The sequence below is a fragment of the Pelodiscus sinensis genome, chromosome 3 (genome assembly GCF_052426305.1).
Source record: "Pelodiscus sinensis isolate ZL-2025 chromosome 3, ASM5242630v1, whole genome shotgun sequence".
Taxonomy (NCBI): Eukaryota; Metazoa; Chordata; order Testudines; family Trionychidae; genus Pelodiscus; species Pelodiscus sinensis.
In genome coordinates, this window is record NC_143054.1 from 172,041,351 (window position 1) to 172,059,752 (window position 18,402).

Below are 18,402 nucleotides of genomic sequence, written 5' to 3' on the forward strand. Positions count from 1 at the left end.
CTTCACCATACAGGATCCGAAGAAAAACAATATTAGATCTGATATGGGAGACGCAAAAAAAGTTTTCATAATTATTGACTTCTTGATTTAGAGCCAACCAAGTGCCAGGCATGAAATAAAAGTCTCAATCAATTTTTCAGAAGATGTGAGGAAAAGCTAAACTATAACTTATAATAAGCTCTTCCTTAAAAGTGCCTTGTTTGTTTGGGATGCATTTATTTCATGAAAACTGTGAACTGACTTCAAGCTGAGTCGTAAAATAGAAGTAAAATATTTGTATGGAAGTTAAACATTTATGACTTTGGGAGATAGTCAAATATACATACGCATAAAGTGAGTTCTCACTGACTGCTGGTTCAATCAACCATATTCTGGCTGCCAAATGGAAGAGTCCAGACTTGGATTCCCAGTTCTGACAGAAGAAAGCTGTATAACTGGCTCAGGTGACAGCTGCATTATTTCCTGCTATTTTATTGGGATGATTTACAGTACTGCATTGGTTTTAAAGCTGCTACTAAAAGAAGTTCAAAATCTGGGACTAGAGTCTAAATTATATATAAAGGGATTTCATCCAGGGCCCAAGTTAGGGCTGGCTCCTTGTTTCCTTCCTTCCATAAGAAATGAGATGGTTCTGATGCATTTTGGGCCTTTGCAACTTCCCCTAATTAACAACCTTAAATGCAGTAAGCAAAATGCTGCCCTTTGACACATGCACACAAGCCAACTGATTTAACAGGAGCTGGGCATGCATTTCCAAGGGCAGATTTGTAAAAAGTTACTATTTACAGGTCTTTCTCTCCACTACTCCTCCCTTCCCAGATGACTTTATAATGCATTTCAGTGCAGAGACAAGTGAATGATAAGGTACGTTTGTAAACAATAAAGTACAGTCTTCAGGTAAGATGATGATAAAATACTTTCACACCTTTTGAAGTTTCATTTTCTTTAAGTATTTCAGGCTCAAGAATGATCGTTTTTTGCCAATAATTATTATTTCTAATTCTTCCTGCCCCCATTTAATCCATTATCACTGAAAAGTATGTATTTTCTTATTCTAAGAAAAGACTGCAGAAGAGGAATTACAACATTTCAAAGAAAAGCCTCATGTAAAAAATGACAAAACATCTATGATTATTATATGCCTGGATTACTGAACAAATTCAAAATGTCTGTAAAGAGCAACTGTTTTTTATTCTTAATAATTTTAAATATAATGTCTACTGTGATTAAGCTGTTTTGACAAGATAGCAATAACTGAAAAAAAGGGAATTTGATAAGCTGAAATAAAGCCAAAGGATTTAGCTAAAGAGTTTTCCAGTCTTTAAATAGCTTTTACCAGTATCCAGAAAGAGTCTGAATTGCCAGAGGAACTTTGGATTTCAACAATAAAAAACATTTAGAATAGAGAAGAAAATGGTGTGCAGAATGTCTAAACTATAATCCTCAGTGCACAACCTGCTGACTGGGGCAGGAGGGTCAATGGGGGCAATAATCCTGAACCCCTTTGAATCTCCAGGTCCTGGGGCTCCCAGAGGCTGCTGTTGCTACTGTTGCAGTTGTCTTGGGCCCCTTTAAAATGCTACCAGAGCATTGTGCTGGGATGGGAGTGGGGTAGCCCAGTGGCACTTGCTGAGGGCTGGCTGCCCTTGCCCCTCTCCTTCCACTTGAGGCCCCAGCCCTTCTGGGGGGTGCAGAGCCGCCTCCCATCCCACTTTCCCCAACAGCCTGCAGAAGCTGTTGGCCCCCCTATACATAATATTTCCGCGTTCTACAGAATTCTTCAGTCCAGGTATAAAGCTATTACTAAAAGTATGCATTGCTGTCAGGTAAGATTTGCATCATATTGTGCGTGTTCTTTTTAATTTTAAGTTTCATACTAGACCTGAGAATAAAACAACCTATTTTAATTCATTAATATCAGCAGATTTTAATTTTATATTGTATATCTGAATTTACAAATTCAGAACTTACTTTAATGATAACCTCCCCCTATTTCATCAGTATTCTTACCTTTATTTACACACATATTTTTGCAGCTTATTCAAAATAATTGTGACTAAGCCACCTTTACTATTATTTGGCTCTACATTGAAGTTACTGCATAAAAAAAAGCACTTTTTTATGAAGGCATCTGCTCCTGATGTGTATTCAGAGTTGTATTTGTTTATTCCACAGGGGGAAAAAATGTTTCTCCTCCTTGTTAGCATGGCAGAGCCAACACTGCTAAGCTTTATGCCCTATTACATATGATCAAGATAATTTTAAAAAATAATTACATTCTGAGACCCTGATTCTAGAAACACATATATACATATGTTACTTTATCACAACTTGAGTTTGATGGAACAACTTGCAGCAGTAAAAGTAAGCATGAACACAAGTGTTTGCAGAATCAGCACCTAAATCAATCAACCTTGAGCAAACCCACCAAAAATGAACAGTTGTATCAGGGAATATACTTTGGCCTTTGATACCTGGTGATATTGCACAAGAACAAAAAAAGACTTGTTCTACTTTTCAGTTTGAGTTTGCAGAATGGACCCTGAGACTTCACTTGTAAGTTTAGCATTTCTAAGAAATAGAAACATGTAACCTCACAATGCCACTTTACAACTACTTTTAAGTGTAAATATGCACTTTAAATCAAGACCAGAAAATATACAAAGAAATTTACAATGAAATAAACACTTTTCTGATACCTTAACATTTCAAAATGTATTTTAATAAAGAAAAGAGAAGTGGGGAAAACTTACAGAATCATAGGAATGTAAGACTAGACGGGACCTTAATAAGTGATCTAGTTTAGTCCTTGCACTAAAACAGGATTAAATATTAACCAAACCATCCCTAATAGGTGTCTGTCTAACCTGTTCTTCAAAACTTCCAGGGATAGAGAGTCCACATTGTCTAGGTAATTTGTTCTAGTGCTTAATTATCTTTACGGTAGAAAGTTTTTCCTAAAGTTTTTCCTACATTTTCACTGCTGCAATATAAGCCCATTGTTTCTTGTTCTGTTATCAGCATGTAAGGAGAACAATTTATCTCTGTCTTTGTTGCATCAACATTTTATGTCTCCTCTCAGTCTTCTCTAGACTAAACCAAGTTTTTTTCCAATCTTCCATCACAGGTCAGGGTTTCTAGACTTTCAATCATTTATGGTGCTCACCTCTGGACTGTCTTCAATTGGTCCACATCATTCCAGAAGTGTGGCACTCAGAACTGTACATAACACTCCAACTGAGGCCTTACCAATGCAGACTAGAGTGAAAGAATTATTTCTTGTGTCTTGCTTAAAAACACACCAGCTAATACATCCCAGAATGATGTTCACCTTTTTGAAACAGTATTACATTATTGACCCATACTTAGCTTGTAATTCACTATAACCCCCAGATGATCTACTGTACTTCTTTCTAGGTAGTCATTTCCAAGTGAGGAAATTTGGACATAAATGACAGTGAGCCTTAATATGCATGTATAATTTATAAAATATTCATGCTTTAAAATAATACATTTACATTTTGCAGGAAGTTAAATATTCTGTGCAGATTTACTTGCATTATAGAGGTGAATAGTCTGATTATCCAGACAATGTATACAAAATATTAACAATATAAACTGACAGATTACAAATCTGTATATGTAATTAAATGAAAAAAAATCATAGAATTTTCAGTTTTAAAACTTGACGATACCATTTTGCTACAAAATGGAATACTTACTTGTCTGCATTTTTTGCCATTTTTGATATCAGTTTAGATGTTGAAGCTGCCCTCAACAGTTTATTACGACTGTCATCTGAGTTGTCCCACATGCTATGTGATTTCTCAGCAGCTGAAGTTCGCTTTATGCTAAAAGAAACAAAAAGTTACTTTTAAAATTAAAAAACAATATGATAATGATACCTGGTGCTGGTATGCAACTGACATATCAAGCAGCTGGAGACAAAAAGCAGTGATAGGACTTCCTTTGACTTGAACGAGAAAATAGAAATAAAGATTAGTCAAAAAGTTCTAACCAGATGAGTGAAAGCAACTGAGGAAGGCAATTGCAAAATTCATTTGTTTGATCTATTCATTGTGATTTTTGAAGTGTCCCTAATAATGGATGACATCTACCATTCTATAACTGCTTAGTAAATTGCTAAATTAGACATCGCTAATGAATTTAGTCAGACTACAAATGTTTAGCTCAAAGTTAAAAAAGTAAATTTTGAGACGACTTCTATTTTCAGCACAAATTATTAACTCTATTATACAATTACTGAACACAATAAAAATTTTGAATGCTGAGCTGCTTTGTCAATTCACAACCAGAGTACAATTCCAGGAAAAGAATTTTGCGGTGGTAACTTCCAAACTCAGTAAGCCACTGATTGTTTTGAAACAAATAGTTCCAAAACAATGGTCCAAAACCCTACTTCCTTTGTGCATGCACAACATTCCATTCACTTCTGTGAGACTTCTTGGAAAGGAATAAAGCAAGCAGGATTTGGCCCAATATCATGGAAAATTAGACCCATGAATATCTGATACACAACATCAGCAATCCTGCTGGAGCCAAACTTACAATAATGGAAGTTTAAAACTGTTTTGTAGTCACTGGTTTCACTGAAGTTAATTTCATGTTTCATATCTTTATCATAGGAAATTTGTTTAAATGTGGTCTGGCTAAAACAGTTATTTAATAACCTGAATTAAGATTCTGCAGATGCCCTGCCAACAACCTTGCAACTCATCCAGTCAAAAATACTTTTTGCAAGAATAATATTGAAAATGCAATTCTAGAAAGGCAAGCTTATTTCCACGATATCTCAAGAAGCTGAAAAAGACGGTGACAAAAAAGTTAAAGACAAATTACAATATTAGGAGAAACTAAAAAGCCATTTCCTCCCACCCCCACAGCAACAGATTAATATGCTATACCCTGGGAAAAAAAGTCTCTTTATAGTAATATGCCAGGGAGGAGAAAAACAAACCAAAGTTAAGCTTTAGATAGTGCAAGAGTTTGTGAAAAATATGGAGACACAGCCTTTATGAGTGTTAAACATGCACCAGTCAAGCGAAAGGGTTGTTTTTATTTTCTATTAGAATTATGAATTCAGGCAACACAAGCCAATGCAGTTTCATAAATCAGTGCAAATTTGAAAGAATAATTCATTTGTCATTGAGTTTTAGTTTTTTAAAATGCAAGTGGTCCAAGGAAAGAATTCCATACCTTTCCAAGCTTTTAAAACAATAAAGGTCACAATGGATCATAGCAAACTTGAACATTTTTACTCTCAAATAACCAGCCAAATTTTAAAATGCATATATTTGATAGCACATCCCACAGATGTTCTCTATACCTAACTCCCACTGAAATCAGCAGGAATTCTATACATGCAGGGATCAATTCTATATATGATCAGGACCCAAACAAATCCCTCCCATCCCTCTCTTCGGGTCAATTGTTTAATATTGGTGTAGAAATATGACCCCAAACATGTCTGTAGACTCAGAATCCTAGCTATCAGATGAAATGGACCATTCTGTAACCAAGCAGGGATATGAGAAAAAAGCAACAGATCCAAACTGCAGTCATATTAAACAGTAGTTTGGGAAGAAAGGCACCCGAGTCAAGGGTTGTAATGATACTAGTTTATGACAAGTGCTATTAAGACAGGTGATAAATAGTACATGCTGTGGTTCCCAGTTTTAGTTGGCCATGTTTAACATGATGCCTCTAAAATATACTTTGAGATATATTACATCTTGCCACCATTTCCTATATATGTTACTAAGATTGTAATTAATCTCTCTTTTCTTTACAGTGTCTTACAACATCCTACTATGATAAAGAGTATATAATTCTATTTTTCTTATCTTTAAATTTATGGAAGAAATATTTGGATTTTTAAAATCTTTATTATCTGGAAAATGTTGTTAGGTATCTTACATACAATTCTGCAGCAGAAAAAATAATTTTGCACTCAGTTGTGAAATTGAATTTTGATTTCTCAAGATTTGTTATTAAACGTGCACTCTTAGTATCATTACAACCATTGTCTAGCTCTGTACTTTGGTACTGTGAAAACCTTTTAGCTGGAGCAGAGCTCTTGCTTTCTGGAGTTTGTCTGTGTGTTTGGAGAGTCTGTAAGGAGGGCTGGGGAGAAGGTGATGCTCGAATTTGTGGATTTTGATCATTAGAATGAGTTTCCTCTTTTTTTTCTCTCTGTCCTGGAGGTTTTTCCTTTTTTTCTGTACCGCTGTAAAATAAAGTATAAGATGGAACAATACAAAATAAACAAATGAATTGGAGATGAAAAAAATGCACTTTTATCAGAGAAGAAAAAAAGCACTTAAAATTCATTAAAGAATTATCACCATAAGAAAATATGTGGTTGTCTAATGATTTTGTTGGGTTTTGTTAATAAAATTATTTTGCAACGTATTTTGTTATTAGAAAAGATCTAACAGTTGAAGAGATCTTCTTGTCAAGTTCCAAGAAATATTTTGTTACTTGGAAAAGTACCAAAGGTTTATCACTATTTATGTTAATCACTTACACCTACCTATTTAAAATTGAACACAGGTCGTTTCAATTTAAGATATGCAGGATATTTTAGGTTCTGTTGTATCTCTTTCTGTAGATTGTTGTATACGTATTGTGCTTTCTAGACTTCCATGATGAGCAATAAAATGCATTCACTGGTCATGGGACTAAAAGTGGATTAACTGTGTCATGTACCAAAGCATCCACTTGAGAACATTTTTGGTCCTATTTAGCCATAATTGATATTATTGATTTATTAATAGTTGAACTGTCACTTTTTCAGCATGTGTAGTAAATAAACTATGAGATTACAATTCCTTCACATTTAAAAATGTAACATTTAACAGTATATTTTTCATTGATTTAACATTTAAAATACCCTTTAAACAATTGTAAGTGGCCATTTAAAATGTTCTTATTCATGGAGGCCCTGGTTCAAAGTCCACTGCTGTCACTGATATTTGGACCCAGCTTCAATATGGCAAGTTTTGTGCCATGCATGACATACCATGTTGAGACTGGGTCCAAATATCAATGACAGCTGCAGACTTTGGAGCAGCCTCTCCAGGCAGCATGATTCCCCCTTCACAAGAAATGGACATCTTCTGCATCCTCTGTCCTTGCCTCAAATGTAAGGCTGTTTCTCCTTATGAGGGAAGCAAGAGGATGAACTGAATCAAGACGGGGACTATACCAGAGTAATAGAAACCACTGACTTTGTAGGCCATGTTTTCTAACCCTCAACAGTATCTCAAATTTACTTATTTTCAGAGTAGAATTCACCTAAACTCAGAGTTTAAACTAGGATGGATCTTTCAGTTCTGTTTTCCGTACAGCAGAAGAATGCATTCCTGAAACAACCAACAATACATTTTTGCCATAAAAAAAATTCTTGAAAGTACAAAGCATACTCTGAAAAATTCTTGAAAGTACAATGATCAGAGATAAGAGACCAATTATGCAATCTCCACCCAACATTTTACTCTTGCCATATGATTTATTTCAAGTACATTGCTGCATGCTTCTTCTGACATGCTGAACCAAACACACTATAGCAAGACAAGCTGCTCCATTCATGTGCAGGAGTAGCAGAGGATCAGCATATACTGCAACTTTTACCTGCCACAATAAAAAGAAATCCTGAAACACCTGATGCTGGATTAGAGAAGGATTATAAGGCAGGAGATTCAAGAGTGAGTCTTTTCTCCATAAAGTCTTGGGTCTGACATTCTCTGATTCTTCTCAAAAGCTCTTTTTCTTTCCTTTCTTCTGGTTAGCCGTCCATTCGTCCATTCACCTTCTTCCTTAAGTTTCATCTCTAGCTAAAAGCTATATTGACATAGCTAATCTCTTTTTTTTTTTTTTTTTTTTTGAGCAGAGAGTTGGGAGGATGGGCTAGGAAGGAAGTATGAGTGGGCAGACTTCCATACTTCCAGGACAAGATTAATGTGAAAGTGCTAGCTCAAATACCTTCCCAAATAATTGACTCTTTTATAACTCTTGGCTTCCTGATAGGTAGAGATATACAACATTCATTGTCTAATTCATTGTAGGATAGAGGAAGTCGGACATTTAAAATAGAAGACACTATATAGCTGAGAATAGGAAAGAGCAAATTAATTCTGCTTCCTGTACTCAAAAGACCCTTAGATTTTTTCTGCTTCACTCTCCCCGTTTAACTGATTTACTAATTAAAGACAGAAGGAAAGTGGCCTAGGTTTATATATAATAGCTTTAATCCCTAAAATGTACTGCTTCTCTGTTTAATCATATAGCACAGTATTTAAATCCACACTTAATGATAAATTATCCACTGAAGTTGATATAGTACTCTAGAGAGACTGAGAACTTTTCATATATAATTCAACAGATGGTAAAATATTTACATGTGCTCTTTTCCAAAGCTCTATGAGTAACAGCTTTTTCTTTCACTTTCTCCAACAAACCATTCCTCTGAGATGCTGAAAATGACTGGTTAAAAGTCCCAGAAGTAAACAATAAATAAGAAAACATTTTGCTGGCTCCTGAAACCACTGTATGAAAAAAAAATCAAATTAGGTACTAAATGAAATGCAATTTCAAATTATGTCATTTTTACAAGTACTGTTTTATAAAATCCTGTAATAAGAAATCTCTTAAGATTGAAATGTGCTCTACTAAGTTATAAAGAACAGATTATCACACTTTGTTTTGGAATGTTGAAAACAAAAATGGAGATGAAAATTTAAATCTTGAATTCACCTAATTCTTTTAATAATTTTCACTTTTATATCATTTGCTATTTTCATTCAAGACTATGAGGTCAGATTTGTTGTTTATGTCCTTTAAAAAACAAATAAATCTGGTGCATGATAAATGGCATGAAAATCTGTTCAAGTGGCTCATTTCAATTTCACAACAAACATCCCTACTATAAATATATTTTCTTCTCTTTTAATGACAATTTAATTTTATGTTTTGTATTCTGAAAACCAAAGTAATCTCCATTTGTGATCCTCTTTCTTTGCATCCAGATGAAATGAATTCTAATTATATGCTATGAATCTAAAGCCCATTCTTTAATTGGTATATTTCAGAATACTTCAAAATTAACCCAGAAAGGGACTTCCTTATTGTAGTTTGTATAATTTAACTTTCTAAGAAGCAAATACCTTTTAGCAGCAGATGAGAGGGTTTCTTTTCTGGCAACTGATACAGAGGCACTATGGCTTGTTTTTCTGCTTCCTGCACTTCCATTGGTTATACAGGACATAGAAATAGCTTCTCGAAGGCCTGATTGACCTGAAAAGGAATTTGAGGTGAAGAGATTTTATAGTAGCTTTCAAAGCATCCAAGTGACATTCTAATTAGTAACTATAACAGGTGGGGCTGGCTGTCAAACAGCACTGTTGCTGGCATTCAACACAAAGGATTCGTTTATAAATCCAAAAATTGCTCTGAAATCTTTTAAGAGAAGGCCACAGGAAAATCAACAATGCATATATGATGTATATAATATGACCCCCTTTATGTGGATGGATCGATGGAGACTTATTGCCAAACATTCCTGCCAAACCAACAAACATCAAGTTTTTGCAAATAAATATTGTGTTTTGATAGCTGAACAATTTGTTTAAGCTACGAATAACATTTAAGTGACACAAAACCATTAACAAAAATACATTTGCAAATACATCTGGCTAATGAAACGGATTTTAATGTCCAGAACTAAGGATGTTTGCACGTAGGGAGATTCTTTTGAAGAATTCAGTGGCAGAAGAGAAGGTCCTCTTGTAGTGAAATTGTGTACAGGAGGAGGATGCACAACACACCTCAGTTGGGGCTTCCCACATTTTGAACACAAGATAAGGAGCACAAGGTTGGCGCAAATCACAGTATTTACTACTACACAAATCTTCTTTCCCAGAATGGGGTTCCAATCAAGACAGCTATTTTAGCTTTAATTACCTTGAAGAGTCTTGATTTCTACTAAGTATATAAGTGAATTACTCAGGCTGTGGCCTGGGAAGAGGATGTTGACCGAAAGATCATTGTATTATTAATTCATAGTGTCATCAGCACAAACAAGGTGGTACTACAAGTGAGCTGTAGCAGTCACAAGGGCACTATGAACAGAATGGTAGAGCCCTGCGCAGATTAGGGATATAAAGGACTAGTCCACTATCCAATAAAGCAAATGCTTATTGGATAGTCTAAAGGCTAGTCAACTAGTCACTCTCTCCCCCTTGCTGCCTCTATATATAGAGTTCTAGCCTTAGTGTTCCAGGCGCTCTATATAGAGGCAGCAAGAGGGGGGAAGACAAGGGGAATACTTAAAAGTGGGAGTGCCACACAGAGCCCAGGGTCAGCGGCGAGTCTGGCCTCAGACTCCTCATGGCATTTCAAAGCGGCAGCGCCGCGTGGAGCCTGAGATCAGCAGGGGATTCTGCTTTCAAATGCTGTGCGGAACCCGGGATTGGGCTCTGTGTGGCGTTTCGAAGCAGCAGTACTTCATGGAGCCCGGGATCGGGTGGGGAAATCCCCACCTGATCCTGGGCTCCACCCAGGATTTCAAAGCGGCAGCACTGCATGGAGCCCACGTCAGCTGGGGACTCCCCCGCTGGCCCTTGGCTCTGTGCAATGTGCAAGCTTTGAAATGTACTAGAGTCCCCAGTGGGGGCTCTTGTACATTTCAAACAGGAAGTGCAGCATGGAGCCTGCGGCCAGCCAGCGTGGGACTCTGCGTGGGACCTTCTGCTGGCTTTGTGCTCCACACAGCAGTCCAACATTTCAAATGCAGAACGCGGAAGCGCTTACAGACTAGCAAATTAATCGACACAATGTCCCTAGTGCCGATACAAAACTTGTATCTACATCTGCAAAAATGATCTGCAGATATCCATCCACATCTGCAGATACGGATACCTGTATGCATAGGTAGTCCCATGGATGAGGGACTCAGGGCTGGGACAGGGGGCAAAGGCTCTGGCTGGGGGTTCAGACTGACCGAGGGCTACTGCAAGGAGAGAAGTGTCCCTCCAGCTCGCGCTCTCTCAACAGCAGAACCTGGGCTGGGGGCAGCGGGTGAAGGTGCCTCTCCTCATCACGGAAGCTCTGCAGCTGAGGCCATTGGATAGGCTCTCCCCGGGGCCTAGATTCTGGCGAGGGAAGGGGTGCCTGTCCCTGGTCTTGGCAAGTCTAGACTAAGGCTAGGCTCGGGTTGGGGGAGGAGCGCCTGTTCCCCAGCCATGGCAGATTTGGAGCCCGGCTAGCGTGGGGCAATGAGAGAAGTACCTGTTCCCCAGCTGTAGCAGGTTGGGGGCTGGGCTAGGTCCAGGCCTGAGGAGGGGTATGGCAGGTCCACCAGGGGCTAGGTTCCCTGAGAGTCTGCATGGCATTTAAAAGACTGCTGTGCTGCTTACAGAGAACTTAGGTGGGGAGCAGAGCAGAAATGACATAGGGAGTCTATGGGGGAAGATGAGGACTGGCCAAGCAAGGAAACTGGAACTGGGATGAGAAGCCTGTGGACTGTAGAGGGGGACTGGCTAGAACAGAACAAGGAACAAGTGTTTGGGAAAAGACAGGATTGGGTGGAAGGGGTTAAGCTTGAGGGAACTGAGCCAAAGATTCTGTGCCCACTGGAGCACCCTGTCCACAGAGTAACAAGCACCGTTCTTCCCTGCTAGCCACACTTTAGAGAGACTACTTTTGTGGGCACATTTTATTTAATTTTTAATAACAATTCTAATTTTAAAATTCAACATTTTAAAAATACCTCAAACACATTTCCATAACATAGATACCAGCAAAGCCATAAAACCAGCATAAACTGGAAAAGTATCTTGAGTAATACCAACACATAAATGAGCTTATTTTATTTTCAATGACTAAGTAAATCATCTTCTCCAAAGGAGGTACAATATGTCAGAGTTCCTGGTTTGCTCTTGAACTGTAAGTGACCCTTCGCTGTCTTTCTGTACGTAGTAATAGATCAATACGTCTCTGGCTGCCACTCAGGCAATTACATCTTCCCATTTTTGTGTATGTTTAACAATTCTGAATTCTTTGACAGACACAAAAGATTCAGTGGACAAGCTCTGTATAAAGTGCACACGGAAACACCATTTCAGATCAAAAACATCTGATATAAGCACATAATTTGACAGAAGCATGTACCACCTTCTCCACAGGGAGAAAACACTAATGGGAATACAGGCTCATGATATTACATCTACAAGGAGCAATCTATACTAAGATAAAGTATCTTAGTCTTACACTGAATAATAAAACCTTAACTATGAATAAAATCTTAGATCAATTGTACCCAGCTCTTTCCTAGCTACAGCGTGCTCTCTCACTCATACAATACTGGCAGCAGTGAAAAGATTGAATCTCATCTGTACATTAGATTATGGTGACTTATTTTTAGGTGAAAGATTTTTCTTTTAAATTATTTTAATAGTGCCCACCATCATGGTAGGGTAATTCTGAGTACACTTATTGAGTTCAGATTTAAGTTAATTTAGACAGGGACTTGTATTAGGTTAATTAAATCAATTTAAGAACTGATTTTAGTAAAACTGGAGCAGTTATGGTTTATAAAATAGCTGCGCATAAATATGGAATACAAAAGTGGTGTAATGAATACTTGGGACACATTCCAAGTAGCACTCAAAATATCAAGTTCTAGGGGGAATTGCGTGTTTTGCACAGGCTGAAGTAAAAGAGATTGTTTAATTTAGTTTCATCAAAGTTGGTAACTCCCAAATTTTGCTCATTGTAAATGGCTACTTTTGAATCAAAAATATAAATTTCAGCAAGCTTCCAGAATGAAAGCATCTTTGCTGTAAAATTAGCCCATCTTTACCAGAGAAACCTGTACCTTGGAATTTCTTGAGGGAAAATGGGTGAATTTTTAGTTGGTAAGAAAATGTTAAAACCCCACAATTTTCAAGTAGTTTTGCACAATGTTACAAATATTTCACACTACTCTACTTCTACATTCATTAATTAGATTTCCATTTTTAAAAAAAAGTGAACTAAAAAAACCTTAGGATTTTTAAAATTCATAACCCAGGTAATTACAAAAATCTCATCTAAAAATGGAAATGCATTTACATTTTAAAACAAAACACTGGTGGGCTAATTCCTAACCCATTTGCAGACACTGAGGGCATGTCTACACTACCCCGCTAGTTCGAACTAGCGGGGTAATGTAGGCATACCGCACTTGCAAATGAAGCCCGGGATTTGAATTTCCCGGGCTTCATTTGCATAAACTGGGTGCCGCCATTTTTAAATCCCTGCTCATTCGAACCCCATGCCGCGCGGCTACACGCGGCACGAACTAGGCAGTTCGGACTAGGCTTCCTAATCCAAACTACCGTTACTCCTCATTCCACGAGGAGTAACGGTAGTTCGGACTAGGAAGCCTAGTCCAAACTACCTAGTTCGTGCCGCGTGTAGCCGGGATTTAAAAATGGCGGCGCCCAGTTTATGCAAATGAAGCCCGGGAAATTCAAATCCCGGGCTTCATTTGCAAGTTCAACTAGCGGGGTAGTGTAGAATTTATGAACTTGCTCTCCATGGGGATCAGAGGATGGGATTAGAATGTTTCTGACCCTAGCTAGAGAACACCAATGGAGCCAATCCACTGGTCCATGGCCATAAATCCTCAATGATAAGTTTCGGCTAGTGGAAATCTACACTCATCATAAAGCTTCAAATTATAAATACCCTTAGAATCTTTCCATCTCCCACTGTAAAAATATCCTTTCATAGCAGCCAAAACAGGCTTAAATTCAAATAAAGTAGAGTGTTATAATGAAATGGCAGTGAAAACAGAAATTCAGGATGGAATTCTAAAGGCTAAAACAATGAAGTTCTCAGCATCCACATTTTACGTGATTGCCAGTATCACACTATATGTCAATTACTAACATAAACAGTCTGAAATTTTTCACACTGAATAGCACTCAGCTTTATCTTTTGGCTTGGAACAAGAGCCGGATGCAAGCTGAATGTAAAATAAGATTCAGTATGTGTGGTGACCAGGATTAAAACCAAACTGTGAGATCAAAGTAGTAAAAATGTCTTTAATGGATACTGGATTCCATCTCCATTCTGATAATTTTCATAGAATAATATCAGAGTTCAAAACAGACCTTTCATTAAAATCTGTCAAGTATATAAGTGTGTGAATGAAAGATAAGCAAGATTAGACAAAGGGGACCACCATAAACCTAAAATCTGTTTAGCTTCCTTTTTGCCTGAAACACAATAAAAAAAAAAAAGAAAATAGCTTTTATTAGCTAAATTGAGGTAATGATTGCACATTTAATGACATTTAAGTGACAGTAACAACTTTTGAAAATGTATGTTTTGTGTCTTCCTCTCATATGAGGAAGTGTGCTTTGCCCACGAAAGCTCATAAATAGTATATTTACTTTTTAGTTTCTAAGGTGCTATGGGACTACTTGATTTTTTTAGTCACAGACTAACATGGCTACTCCTCAGACTTGTGATAAAATAATAGCTTTTATTTCCTGCTGTTTGTCTCAGACTTTTAGAAATCCAGGCCAGTTACCCAGTTATTATAATTTGTTCATTATGATCTTCCCTTACTTGTGTGGATTGGAATAAAGGTTTGATGAACTTAAGACTACTTGATAGATACATATGTTCTGAAATGGCACACGGTTTTTCTCACTTAAAACACAAACACATACAGCGGTAATACACTTTTACTATTAGCCTAATTATTTTTCCTGAAAATATACCTGTAAATGCATATTATCTAATAATTACATAACTGATATGCATATGAGATGTAAAAATAAGCTCTTCAGAAAGGAGTTGATTAAATGTTCATTAGTTCTCATTACAGCAGGAGTGGGGAACCTCAGGTCCGGGGGCCGGATGCAGAAATTGGCTTGCCTGGATCTGGCCCCAGAGGCTCAGGACCACCCCCAGCTTTTGGGAGCCCATGCTTATACGCCAGTGCCCCGTATTTTGTGGGCTGGAGCACACAAAATCTACTAGGATGGCCCCCCCAGGCTCTGGTGTGTGAGCAGAATGTGGGGAGTGTCTTTCTCATCAGTCGGAGGCCACAGTGAAAGGTTTTTTTTCACGCTTCTCACTTGTGTGTGGCCCCTGACAGATTTTTCTGTGTGTCACTGGCCTCGACCCAAAAAAGATCCCCCACCCCAGCATTATGGTGTTCAAAAGAATGTAAAGAAAAGAGAAGGAGGGAAAGAAGAGAGTTCAAAATAATTACAAGTATGAGTTGAGAAAGAAAGCAAAGTGGGGTTAAAGGAGATGGAAAACAGGAGGAAGAAAGGAAAGAGGAAATCAGAAAAATGAAAAAGGAAGAAACAGAGAAGAAAATCTCAACATAAAAAGAGCAGATGACATAATGACCGATGCATGGGAAAGACATTAAGACTTCAAGGGTGACAAAATGTATGTAACACGAGCATACAGCCTACAGGCTTCAACAGGAGTACTGCCATGAGTAAAGTGATAAACATGAGAGCTTGCAGGAGCTGGTCTTGAAAAGACAGCATAACACTAGGATTGCTTAAATGATGCCCCTTCCCATATTCTGCCCTCTACGGAAATTCAAGTTTAACAGCAACTTCCAATAGGCAGAGTAGTTCTACACTTGAATTAGTAGTTGTGCTTTAACACCTATTAATCTACCAACTGTAAATCATGTCCTGTAGTGTCTACACTACACTTTACAATTGTGATAATTAGCATGTGTAAAACATGGAGTAAAAATTCAAGTACAAGTTATTTTAACTTGTATTTACAAAGTTTAAAGTCAGCATTTTTAACTTAAAAAAAATTGACCAGCCTACTTTTCATTTTAATATTATTGAAATGAAACAAAAGTTAAGATCAGGTGAAAACCACATCTTAAAATCTGCTCAAATCACTGCAATTAAATAGGATTTTGCTTTAGGTTTGCTCTCTACTGGGCAGGGCGGAAGATAACGTGCACACTATTGCAGCGATTTTGAAACAGTTGGTCAGGACCCCAATTGTGAAGGGGGGGCTAATTTTGGTTGTATGTATTCTTGAAGAATTCATCAAATGACATAATCTTTAATTCCTAAAGACTTCTGGCCAATTCTGGAGGGTTGGCTGTCCTATCTCCCTCCCAGTGCAGAAGCAGAAGCGTGAAAGTTTCCACCCAGGGTGGTGGTCAAATTACAGATCCTCTGTCTGGGACTGAAGCTTTTGGGCTTTGGCCCTCCTGCATGGGGTGAAGGAGCTCAGGTGGGTTCAGGCTTTAGTCTCCCACTAGGGTTATAAAGTAATTTTTGTAACCTCAAGGGAGTTGTGATATAATGAAGTCTGAGGGTATGTCTACACTTGCACCCTCTTTCTAGAGAGGGAGGCAAATGAAGACATTCAAAATTGCAAATGAAGCTTGGATTTAAATATCTCACGCTTCATTTGCAAATTCACATTATGGTGCTATTTCAAAAAAGCGCTATTTCGAAAGTAAAACCACGGTCTAGATGCAGGTCTGTCAAAAACGGCAGGCTTTTTTGAAAGATCCTGTACACATTTTTTTAGGAGCACGGGATCTTTCCAAAAAGCCTGCCATTTTCGACAGAATCACGTCTAGACCGCGATTTTATTTTCAAAATGGCGCTTTTTCGAAAGAGCGCCATTATGTGAATATGCAAATGGTGCATGGGATATTTAAATCCCCGCTTCATTTGCAATTTCGCAGTGTCTAATTTACATCCCTCTGTCAAAAGAGGGATGTACCATAATTTAGCCAATATAACCTGCGGGCTATATTCGTTTTTACAAACTCCACACCCGTGTGTCTAGACACAGCCTCTGTGGCAATCTATTTTTCTTGGTTAACTGAATTTGTATAGAAGCCAGTTGATATAATTTTCTGTTCTTGCATTCTCCTATTTTTTGCATCATGGGCCTTCTGGAGACTGAAAATGTGAAAAAAACTCATTTTTACCTCTAGTCAAGAAGAAGGCATGGTAAAAGAATACAATTATACATACTTTCAACTGGATAGCAATGTCCTGAACAGGAAGCACATTCATCTTGGCTGTCATTAGTATGTTTAGCCTGAGTTGCTTTACTAGTGCCATTGTGTGGCATGGATTCGCCTTCACACAGAGTGCCTATGAGCTGCATTCTCACATTACATACATTTTGACACCCCAAGAACAACCCAGGCACCAACTGAGATACAATCTGTCTTGCTGGCAGCCACAAGTACCAGACTACTCTATGCTTCCCCTTTCCTCCAATGTTCAGGTAATCTTTTTTTTTGGCACATACTACACATATCAACTGCTGTAATCAAGTAAAGAGGCATTTGGCACCAGCACTTCAAGGCTGTCAAAAGGAAAGAACTTCGCACGAAAGAGATGACAGTTATTGAACTACTGAAGCTGCCTATCAAAAAAGACACCCTAAAATTAATGTACATCCTTATCCTAGTATAGTAGCTCAATGTATAGAAGGTCAGGAATAGTGTTACAAGCAAACTACTATACAGCATAAGCTTTAAGCTTATCTCAGAAAGGAACATCTATGAGTTGACCAACGTATGCTTGTGCATGGACAGAGGCTAGGACAGCCTCTCTGATGTTTCTCTGAACTAGAGTAACATCAATTATATATAATACCTTCCTTGGATTTATTAGCCTTTCCTATCTTTTTGCTACTTGTGCCTAGTTTGTGGAGAGGCAGAGAGGCATTATAACCATCTTCTTCCATTTTCATTTTGAAATGATTTCCCATATCTAGAAACAATGAGAGCTTCCCGGTGGAAGATACAGAAGCAGAAATATCTTCCTTCTGTTTTGCCAGTTGTCCACAAGTGCAATATCCTTGTACTCTCCAAATAGCAATACTTCTCTCACACAGTGGTCCTTGAGCCTTACACCTTTGTAGGACTATTAAAAGCTTGTCCTCTGACTTAATCCAATTATAATCCAATTATAAGATAGGAAAAAGTGCAGACAGAAAAAATGATCAACATATAGCTCTCATCTCAGCTGCTTCCTCCCACCACCCACGTTGAGGATCTCACTGCTGTTGAGAGACCACTAGACTGACAAAACACTCCCTACTGAATTAACTCACTTATAGATACCCTTTTGGTATGTCTCGAGAAATCTACTCAACTACTGAGAGGATTTGCACTAAAAGTCTGCAATGTAACAATAAGCTTGTAATGAGAAATACAGACAAGAATGCTGCATGCAGATGTGTTTACCTTATGTCAAAAGAGATATCTTGGCATTAGAAAAAGTTCAGAACCAAGGGCAACAAAAGTATTATTGGTATTGAACGACTGCCACATGGGGAAAGATTAATAATACTGAGTCTTTTCAGCTT

General features: G+C 37.8%; 1 protein-coding gene across 8 annotated transcripts in view; it reads right to left on the bottom strand.

Annotated features, from left to right (window-relative positions):
* The window catches only part of EML4 (EMAP like 4), a 261,344-nt gene that overhangs the window by 82,255 nt on the left and 160,687 nt on the right, over nucleotides 1-18,402 (bottom strand). For 6 of the 8 annotated variants that reach the window (XM_006133977.5, XM_075925435.2, XM_006133978.5 and 3 more), the window contains exons 3-5: nucleotides 9,186-9,315; nucleotides 6,077-6,247; nucleotides 3,723-3,851 (exon numbers count right to left, since the gene is read on the bottom strand). In XM_006133977.5, coding sequence (XP_006134039.1) covers nucleotides 3,723-3,851; nucleotides 6,077-6,247; nucleotides 9,186-9,315 — 430 coding nt within the window. The remainder of the gene's footprint in view (nucleotides 1-3,722; nucleotides 3,852-6,076; nucleotides 6,248-9,185; nucleotides 9,316-18,402) is intronic. The other 2 variants (XM_089777514.1, XM_006133979.5) reach the window with 1 other exon arrangement.